The sequence below is a fragment of the Geospiza fortis genome, unplaced genomic scaffold (assembly GCF_000277835.1).
Source record: "Geospiza fortis unplaced genomic scaffold, GeoFor_1.0 scaffold289, whole genome shotgun sequence".
NCBI classification, from domain to species: Eukaryota; Metazoa; Chordata; class Aves; order Passeriformes; family Thraupidae; genus Geospiza; species Geospiza fortis.
The window spans coordinates 1,175,815-1,186,209 of NW_005054478.1; the positions used below are offsets into that span (position 1 = coordinate 1,175,815).

The 10,395-nt window shown below is 58.7% G+C and overlaps 1 protein-coding gene across 1 annotated transcript in view; it reads left to right on the plus strand.

Moving 5' to 3' along the window:
* The window catches only part of KCNQ4 (potassium voltage-gated channel subfamily Q member 4), a 23,609-nt gene that overhangs the window by 4,201 nt on the left and 9,013 nt on the right, over nt 1–10,395 (plus strand). Inside the window, exons 2-4 of the mRNA XM_031063040.1 lie at nt 7,212–7,405; nt 7,995–8,118; nt 9,840–10,015. Coding sequence (XP_030918900.1) covers nt 7,212–7,405; nt 7,995–8,118; nt 9,840–10,015 — 494 coding nt within the window. The remainder of the gene's footprint in view (nt 1–7,211; nt 7,406–7,994; nt 8,119–9,839; nt 10,016–10,395) is intronic.

Sequence of the window (10,395 nt, forward strand, 5' to 3'; positions counted from 1 at the left end):
GTGCCGCGGGGCTGCGTCGTTCCTGGGGTGCTGCGGGAGCCGGAGCTCGTTAAGAGGCAGGAAAATGGGTCTTGCCTAAGTTAGCACATCGAGCTGGCAGCGGGGATTTGTCACTGGAGGAAAGGGCACCTGGAGCTCCCCAGGGAGCCGGGACACGAGCCCAGGGCCCATTTGGAAACCACACCTCCAGAGCGGGCTCCCGCAGCCAGAATCCCTGCGTGGAAAATCCCACCTTGGGAAAAGCTTTTCCAGCAGGGAAAAGCAGCCAAAGCCCCTGCCAGGGCAGGCAGTGGGGATGGATGGCACACACGCACACACACCCATGGGATGCAGAAGAACTGCGCCCCTGCTCATCTCCCAGCTGGGACATCCACCCCTGAGCATCCTCCACCGGTCTGAGCCTGTTTTACCCCAAAAACAACCACGCGGGACAAGCGGCCCCGTTTGCAGAGCCCCCCCAAAGCCCCCCAGTGCCTCCCCTGCCACCCCAGCGTGCCTGGCCCCAGCTCCCCGGTGCTGGGCTTTGTTCCACAAGCTGTGCAGCCGCCGGCAGCAGCAGCCAAGCGTCTCCAGCCTTTGCTGGGGAGGCTTTTTGTTCGCTTGCTCGCTTAATTTTAGGCAGCTGCAGGGCAGAGTCCTGCCAGGGACCCCCCGAATCCTGTGGGAAGACGCCGCGGTGGGTGCAAGGTGCAGACATCTGTTCTGTGAAGCCTCTCCCGTAATGCTGCTCATTTCTGGCTCCTTCCAAGTTTTTTTTTGTTGGTTTTTTTTTTCTCTCTCTCTCTCTCTCGCAGCAGATGGGAGCTGCGAAGCTGTTGCAGCGGCTCCGAAGTTGTCGGGGATGATTTGTGTGCCGCAATCCCCGGGTTTTAACAAAAGAGGAGGAAGGTGTTACCCCCTCCTCTTCCTCCCCAGAGGCACGGGAGGGGACGGAGCCCCCGGCCCGAGGTCGGGGCGGCGCTGGTGGCACAAACCGGTCCCCAGCGCTGCCTCCCCCGAGCGGGCTGGCTCCGGGACAAGGCTGGAAGCTGCTAAAATGGAAATACCCGCTGAGAAGTGACGCGCTTCCCTCCCGGAGCGGGGCCGAGCCCGTGGCGTTTATTGACCGACTTCAGCCTCTTTCTGTCTCGGCGAATTGATCCCAAATCTTATCCCAGCGCCTGCTCTGGGCTCAGTGGTTTGGTGACTGAATCATTCCTGCAGCAGCTCTGTCCTGGCGGGCTGGGAGGGCTTGGAGGCGCTTTTGGGGTCTGGTGGATGTCCCCAAAGCCCCCCATGCTCCGGGAGGGGGGTGCTGAGGACATGGGAGCCCGTGCAGGTGGAAATGCGAGTCCCGAGGTGCCCCCCAGCCCCTCCAGCCCCTCGCTGGCCATGCAGGGACGCTCTGGCCGGCCTCACCAAGCCGAGCCTCGCCCGCTTGGAATGAGAACTCCCAGCCCTGGAGCTTACGGAGCAAATCCGGGAGGGAGCCCAGAGCATTAAGCCAGAGAGGCTTTAGAGCCAGGAGGCAAAATAAGAACTTCCTTTTTGCAATCTCCTCCTCGTTAGCGGGCGGCAAGGCTCTTCCCTGCTCCCGGCAAAGCTGCTGCAGGCTTGGCACGGGCGCTGCTGCGTGCCCGTGGGCAGGGGCTGCCCTGCCAGGGGGTTTCTGCACCCTGGAGCTGCTCCATGTGGTTTTCCAGGTGCCCAATTCCATCTATTCCCATCGTGGTTTGTCCCTGCCCCCCCTCCAGCGCCCCAAATTCCCGGCGGCTCCCGGGGTCTGCCGGTGCCCACGGTTATGAAACGGCGGCTGGGTGCACCAGCAGCTGGGCTCAGCACTTTTGCCGCTCCTGGAGGAGCAGTTCCATGCAGAACAGTTTCACCTGGAGCAAATTAGGGAAGCCTGAGCCAGCAGCAAGCACCAGGAACAGCCGCAATCCCCCGCCTGGAGCAGCATCCCCTGCGCCAGGCCCAGCTCCCTGCGCTGCTGGTGGGGCTCATTTCCCACCTGGGAGAGGAATTTCCCTGCTTGTTGGGGTTTATTTCCTATCTGGGAGAGGAGTTTCCCTGAGGGGACAGACGGGAGCCTTGTCCCTGCTGGGTATTTGGTGTCATTGTGGTGGCAGAGTCACAGGGCAGGCCTGGCACGGGGTGAGGGATGCCAGGCACGGGCTGTCCCTGCTCAGGATTGGCCTCCAGTGGGAAATCCCGGCTGGCTTGGGATGGTGGCAGTGGGATGCGTCCCCCTCCGGCCAGGGGACAGGGTGGTGGCAGTCTGTCCATCCCAAAGCATCCCTGAGCCTGGCTCCTGTTCCAGCCAGGTGTGGAGAGCAGGATGGGGCTGTCACTTCCCGACTGTGTCACGTCCCTCCTGCACTGTTGGAGAGCCAGAAAACCCCCCCAGTGCCACCACAACCAGTGCCCAGCCCTTGCCACCACCCCCAGGGCAATTCGTAGGCCTGGAGGCCGGGATGGATTGCAGGAAAATCCTTCCATCCCCGCTCAGCGCTGACTCTCCACCACTTGCTTGGGAAAACCTCTTGAATTTAACTCTTCAACCTCTCTCAGACTCTTGAGTTTGAATTTAACTCTTCAACCTCTCTCAAACTCCTGCATTCAACTCTCAACCCTTCCACCTCTTTGAATTTAGCTCGTTGGAGGTTTTTCACCTCTTGAATTTAACTCTTCAACCTCTCTCAAACTCTTGCATTTAACTCTCGACCCTCCCACCTCTGAATTTAGCTGGTTGGAGGTTTTTAGCTCCCTGTCACCGGTGTGTCCCCCAGCTGGGTGGTGGCATGGCCACACCACAGGGGCTCAGGCTGTGCCCTTCCAGCAGGGGCTGTGCCCCCAGGGCCACCTTCAGCCCGGGGCTGAAACGGGAGCTGCTCCAGGGGCAGTGCCAGCGGCAAGAGAAGCCGGCACAGCACTTTCCCCAGCCCCATGTGGTGTCACCGGGGCATAAAATTAAGCGACTTCGGCGCAACGTGAAACTGTGCATTGATTTTTCCTTCTGGTTTTTTTTCCTTTTTCCCTCTTCCCGCTCCTGCCAGACCCCCCAGGTTGGCACAGGAGGTGCCAGTTTGGGTGTCCCAGTGGGTGATGCTGGGGAGTTTTTGCTTCTTTGTCCCCCTCAGTTCGATCCCAAACCTCCCCTCCACTCCTTGAGGGTCCCAACTTTGGGGCCACTCACACCCCTGTGCCCCAAGTGTCCCCCCAGGCGCTGGCAGAGGGTGACAGCCCCGATCTCTCTCTCTGTGCTGGGGTGCCTCAGAAAACACTCTGGCTCCTTCCCCCCCTCTCCAGCCCGTTCCTTGCCAGATGATCCAAGAGCAAAACTATCCCGGCTGCTCCGTGTGAGCGCCTTGGCACGGCCGCAGGAGCCTTGTGACCGCGGGCACGGGGGGTGCTGCCTGCCCACGGGGGTGCCACCGGCAACGCTCTCCTCCCCAGACACCGAGATTTTAGGGCTTGCGTGCTCTGTGGGGTGTCACCCTGTGCGTGCTGCCGTGGGGTGGGGCAGAGGATTTGCATCCTGGGTCTGCTTCCAGCCTTCGCCAGGCTGCTGGGGACATCCCGTGCTCCCTCTTCCCTGGGGCTCTGAGAGAATCGTCCTCCTGATAACATCTCGGGGGACATCCCGTGCTCCCTCTCCTCTGGGGCTCTGAGAGCAGTACCTTCCTGATAACAGCTCTGATAACATCCCGTGCTGCCTTTTCCCTGGGGTTTTGGGAGCATCACCCTCCTGATAACAGCTCTGATAACATCCCGTGCTCCCTCTCCTCTGGGGCTGTGGGGCTCTGAGAGCAGCACCCTCCTGATAACATCTCGGGGGTCATCCCGTGCTCCCTCTTCCCTGGGGCTCTGGGAGCAGCACCCTCCTGATAACAGCTCTGATAACGCCTCGGGGCCGGGCTCTGAGCGTGTGCCGGGCTTTGCCGTGCCTCTGCCCGTGGGGAAACACTCCCGGAGCTTTTCTGCTTCTCTTCTGGGCGGCGTGGGACGCTCCGTGCCATGGTTACGGGCGCAAACAGGGCAGCCACAGCCCGGTTATTTATATCCCCCCGCTCCACCTCTCCTGGAGGGCTGCGGGGCCGAGGGACGGGGATTTGTGCCTTGTGCTGTTTATACAGCTGCACACCGAGCTGAACCTCGCGGCCTGGGGAGCCGGGAGGGTGAAACGCCATCCCCATCCCCGCTGGAGCTGTGCGCGGGCAGTTTTGGGCCAAATCCCGGATTTCCAGCGGTGGCACAGCTGGAGGGTGCGGTTTAGGCGCTGTGATGGTGCCAGGGAAGGGATCGGTGCCTTCCCGAGCCGGTTTGCTCGCTCATCGCGCGGCGGAGCTGTTTGGGATGGTGTTTGCCTTGCGCTGAGTTATTGCTGCCTGTGCCCGTGCCCGGGGCATCCCCGCGGGGCGAGGGCAAAGCGGGACCGGGACAGGGCTGGTGCCACCCCCGTGCCAGTCACAGGGAGAAGGCAAAGTGGGACCAGGACAGCTCTGCCAGGGTCGGTGCCACCCCTGTGCCAGCCCCGGGGCTTTGGGGATGAATCTTGCCAGGGCTGAGCTGTCCCATCCCCATCCCACCCCACAAACCCCGAGGATCCCGCTCCTTTGTCTCGCCCCAGGCTGTTTTGGGGTGCAGCCCCTTTGCCCAGGGGTGTCTGGGGGGCACTGGGAGCCAAGTGCTGCCCGCCTGCCCATGCAGGGAGGCCGACTTGGCCCTGCTTCCCCCTGAGCTCAGCAGCTTTCCCGGCTCACCTGTTCCCGGGCCGGCCCGGGCGGCAGCAGATGGCAATGCCCACCTTAATGAAGATTAATTGAGGAGATTTCGCCTTCCCCGCCGGGTTTTCATTATTGTTTTGGGGAGGTTTCACTGCTGGGGCCGGGCTCTGCTCCTGCTGGGTCCTGTCCCTGTGTCCGTGCTGGGAAAAAGGGCGGGGGGGATCCTGCAGGGATGGGAAGTTTATTTGGGGGGGTGAAGAACCAGCTCAGCCTTGCTCTGGGGATGCTCTGGAACTCCTGTTCCCCTCTCTCTGCCCCTTCCCATTCCCCTGCCAGCATTCCTGGGTTTTTCAGCTCCTCTGGAAAGGTGGGAAGAGCAGCAAACTGGGATGGGAGCCTGGCACTGCCGGTCCCACGGGGGGTTTGGGAAAGTGGGGACCAGGACAGCCCTGCCAGGGCCGGTGTCACCCGCAGGGATTTGGGAAACTGGGGACCAGGACAGCCCTGCCAGGGCCGGTGTCACCCCCAGGGATTTGGGAAACTGGGGACCAGGACAGTCCTGCCAGTGTCGGTGCAGGGCTGAGGGTGTAAAACCCCCCTGGGTGTTTGGTGGAGCGGAATTCCTGCCCGGCAGGGACGGGGGATGCCGGTTCCTGGCTCCCCTCGCTGCCTTCAGGCACCTGACCCTTCCCTAAGCCGCTTAAGCACCACCGGCAGCCGGGCCGGGGCGTTTGCCCAGGCTTTGCGAGTTAATTCCTAGCAGGTGATGCGTTCCCAGAAAGTTCCCTTCCCAGCCAGCCCCGTGGGGCCTCTCCTGCCTGTATCCTTCCCCAGATCCTACGGGATGCTGCCTGGGAGGTTTCCCCACCCCATCCCCGTGATGCTCCAGAGCCAGGGACACCCACAGCAAAGTCCCCACGTGTGCCCAGGCTCTCTGCGTGAGGCGAGGGGCACAGATCTTTGCAGAAGGGGCACAGATCTTTGCAGCCTGGGAGGTTTCTGCCTTCTCCTCTGCTTCGTGCTTTGCTGCCCATGAAATTGCCTGCTAAATCCTGCCTGGCTAGTCTTTTATTGCTGATGATGCACGAAGCCCTGAGCTCTGCCCTGGGCCGTGTTTTGCTCCTCAGCTCAGAGCCTGGCACCTCCTGCCCATGCCACGGGGGTGCTGCCGTTCCCTGTGGGGTGTTCACTCCAGAATTGCTGTGCTGGAGGAAAAAAAACACCCAATTAATAATTCAGAGGGAGAAGGAGCTGGCTCCAACCTTCTGCCTTGCCTGGGAGAGCAGCAGCGCAGGGGGGACAGGGTGGTGACACGGCTGTGACACCCCTGGCTCCTGCTGTCCCTCCTCCCTGCTCTGCATCCAGCCCTTCTCCCATTCCCGAGGGTTTTTTGTTGTTAGTCCCACCTCCAGCAGCATTTTGGGGAAAAGGAGCCAGAAGAGGTCCCCTTTGGTGCCACCCTCATGGCCCTCATGCCAGGGCTGGGTTTGGGAGCCCCCAGCCCCACACGGGGCGGTGGGGTCAGTGGGGAGGGGTCCCGGATGGTCCCACTGAGGGACAGAGCAATGAGCCCTCTCTGCTGTGTCCCCTGGTGCCTTCCCAGTGCCACTGGGACAGCTGGGACAGGAGTCACCCCTCTGATGGCCCAGGCAGCTGGTTCTGCCCAAAAATCCCACATCAACAACACAAAGAGGTGGGGACGTCCTCCTGGGGGAGGGGGCTGAGCCCCCCACAGCCCCTGGATGAGTTGAGGAGATTTCTCCTTCCCCACTTGGTTTTCGCTGTTGTTTTGGGGCGGTTCCATCCACCCCTGGTGGCCCCTGGGCATTGTCACCATGAGAACACAGCCATGGGGCTGAGATGGGGGCCACCAAGGTGCCAGGGCCACCAGGGCTCGGTGCCAGTGCCACCCAATGTGGTGTGCCCACGGTCCCCGGTGCCACCCAGCATGGTGTGCCCATGGTCCCCAGTGCCACCCAGCCTGGTGTGCCCAGGATCCCCAGTGCCATCCTGGAGTGGCAGTGACAGAGCAGCGAGTGGCCCTTTGTGTCACGTGGGCCGGTGGCACAAGCCCTCCGCTTTCCTTTTTTAGAATCGCTGGATCAGGGGAAAAAAATGTATTTTTGGAGGTTTCATTTGCTTCAGCTTCAGAGTCCACTTTCTTTTTTTCCTTTTCTTTTTCTTCTTTTTCTTTTCTTTTTTTTTAATTCCCCTCCTTACTTTAAATGGGCCAAAACCCCTCGTGCCTCAGAGCTGTTCCTGGGGACTTTTCCCCTGGGTTGACACTTTCCCAGGAGTAGCTGACAGGTCCCCACGGTGGCAGCGATGCTGGGGACAGTCCTGGGGAGCTCTGGTGCCCTTCCTGCAGCACCAGAACCCTGCACAGCGCCGGGCCCCCCGTGTCCCTCCGTGCCTTTAATGAAGAAGCTGCAGGGCTGCGCCAGAGCTGGCACCGAGCCCCACGGCAGCTCCTGGGCTCCCCAAAGGCTCCATGCCACCATCTAGAGGCAAAACGTGTCCCCAGTGGTCAGGCTGTGACCGGGGGTGGCACTGCGGGCTGGGGTCCCCTGGCTGTCCCTGTGCCCCCGCTGACACTTTGTCCTTCCAGATTCCTCCTCGTCTTCAGCTGCCTGGTGCTGTCGGTCTTCTCCACCATCCAGGAGCACCAGAAACTGGCCAACGAGTGCCTCTTCATCCTGGTGAGTGATGCAGGAGCGGGGCTGCTGCTGGGATCTCTTTTCCCCACTTTGTATCCTAAAATAATTGGGCAAGAGCACGGACAGAACCCCTGTGACCTCATCACCAGTCACTGATGGCCCGATGGCACCGCGGGGGTGGCCTGGCCGTGGGTGTCACCAGGGCCCATCCCACCATTGTCTCTCCATCCCACCATTGTCCCCTCCGTGCGAAAACCGCTGGAACAGGCAGGGCACGAGGGGCTAAAAAAGGCAACTTTCCCCCAAACTGTCAGAAAGAGCTGACGCAGGGACTTCTCGCGAGTGACGGAGACTAAATTGGGAAGGTCCTTGTGACTTTCCTGCGAGTAAGCAGAACGGGGGCTTGTTTGTGCGAGAGGTAGGAGGACAATGCTGACAGAGGAGGAAAAGGACCCAGCTCGGGGTGAGGAGGAGAGCAGCAATTCCCTCAGAGCCCCGACAGCTCTGTCCCATCACCCTCATCCCCTGGGTGTTGCCGTGGCCACCCCGCGCCGCGCTCAGCCCAATTCACTTTTCCCCCATCAAATCTGAGCCCCTCTACTCTCCCTCCCCCCGTTTTTTCCCCCGGCAGGAGTTTGTGATGATCGTGGTGTTCGGCATGGAGTACATCATCCGCGTGTGGGCGGCCGGCTGCTGCTGTCGCTCCGGCTGGCGCGGGCGCTTCCGCTTCGCCAGGAACCCCTTCTGCGTGATAGGTACGGGCTGGCACGGGAAAACGACTCATTTCCATTGGGCTTGGGGGTCAGATTAAAGGTGGCACTTGGGCCTCTAAGGACTTGCAGGGCGCTAGTTCCTGGCAGCTTTAGTTTTGGAGAAATCCGGGAAAGTTGGCAACCTTCTAGCTTATTACCACATGGTCTGCCAGTGCGAGTGGCCACAAACAGAGGCCATTTTCCATGGGAAAAAGTGATTTCCCCAGGGTCTGGGTATCAGATTAAAATGTGGCCTTTGGGGCTCTAAGGACTTGCTGGGTCCTGGTTGCTGGCAGTTTTAGATTTGGAGAAATCCAGCAAAGTTTGCAGCTTTCTAGCTTGGCACCACACGGTCAGCCAGTGCAAGTAGCCACAAACAGAGGCCATTTCCCATGGGAAAAAGAAGTGATTTCCCCAGAGTCTGGGTATCAGTTTGAAGATGACTTTTGGGGCTCTAAGGACTTGAAGGGCCCTGGTTGCTGGCAGCTTTAGTTTTGGAGAAATCCAGCAAAGTTTGCAGCTTTCTAGCTTGGCACCACACGGTCAGCCAGTGCAAGTAGCCACAAACAGAGGCCATTTCCCATGGGAAAAAGAAGTGATTTCCCCAGAGTCTGGGTATCAGTTTGAAGATGACTTTTGGGGCTCTAAGGACTTGAAGGGCCCTGGCTGCTGGCAGCTTTAGTTTTGGAGAAATCCAGCAAAGTTTGCCAATTTCGAGCTTGGCACCGCACTGTCTGCCAGTGCGACCAGCTCTCTCTGCTGCGGTATGGCAGGGTGGGAGAAATGCTGCAACTTTCTTTGAAGAGTCTCGTTCAGAAGCTGCTCAGGGTCAGGCCACCAGAACAGCCATTGCACACGCACACAGCATGGATAGCTCAGCAAAGGAAGGACAGGAAGGGTCTTTGTATGATGTATTCCAGTGAAGATTTATTCCAAAGCATGCTGAAGGGATCAGGGACAAAGAGAAAACCATCTCTAATAATTAGCATTGACTCCATGGTTCTCAGCAGGCTGATCAATCACTTTAATATACTATATTTATTGAAAACCCATCGCCCTTACAGACAGTCTGATACAGTTTTGATCTAATTGGTCCTTGAATCCAAACACCATCACCACTGGCCAATTAAGAAATCACCCTTTGGTGAACAAATCATAACACATTCCTCATGTGCACAACACCAGGTGCAGCAGGTTAGGATGAGAATTGTTCCTCGTTCTTTTCTCTGAGCTTCTCACAGCATTTCCCCTTGATCCTTCGCTGGTTGCCTGGGAAAAGAGATGGACTCCTGTGTCCTCACATTTCTTTTCAGCCAGTGGCAGAGTGCTAAGATCACCCCTGAACCTCCTTTTTCCAGGCTACACAACCCCACCTCCCTCAGCTTCTCCTCACAGGACTTATGCTCAAACCCTTTACCAGCTAACACAACGATAAATTAACAATATAACGTATTAGTACAACATGACAAATTCACAATAATAAATTAACAATACAACACATTAGTACAGCACGACAACTTTGATTTTTATGGGCCGAATTCGGGACAACCCGCTTCACCAGCCAACACAACAATAAATTAACAACATAACACATTACTACAACATGACAATTTCACAGAGATAAAATAACAATGCAACACATTACTACACCACGACAACCTTGATTTTTATGGTGTGGGAATTCAGGATAACCCACGCTCCCCTGATCCTCTTTGTCCCCTCAGATTTCATTGTCTTCATCGCCTCGGTGGCCGTCATCGCCGCGGGCACGCAGGGCAACATCTTCGCCACGTCGGCGCTGCGCAGCATGCGCTTCCTGCAGATCCTGCGCATGGTGCGCATGGACCGCCGCGGCGGCACCTGGAAGCTGCTGGGCTCCGTCGTCTACGCCCACAGCAAGGTGAGAAAAGTTGTGAGATATTGTTGTTACCAATATTGTGGATGGGACGTGCCTTGGCTTGCCTGGCCCCTGTGTCTGAACCAAACAGCGGCACTGTGGTGTTTCACCCCACAGACACTTTTGGCCGGCTGGGTGTGTGGTGTTTCACCCCACAGACACTTTGGGCTCTATGGGTGTGTGGTGTTTCACCCCACAGACACGTTTGGCTCTATGGGTGTGTGGTGTTTCACCCCACAGACACTTTGGGCTGGCTGGGTGTGTGGTGTTTCACCCCACAGACACTTTGGGCTGGCTGGTGTGTGGTGTTTCACCCCACAGACACTTTGGGCTCTATGGGTGTGTGGTGTTTCACCCCACAGACACTTTGGGCTGGCTGGGTG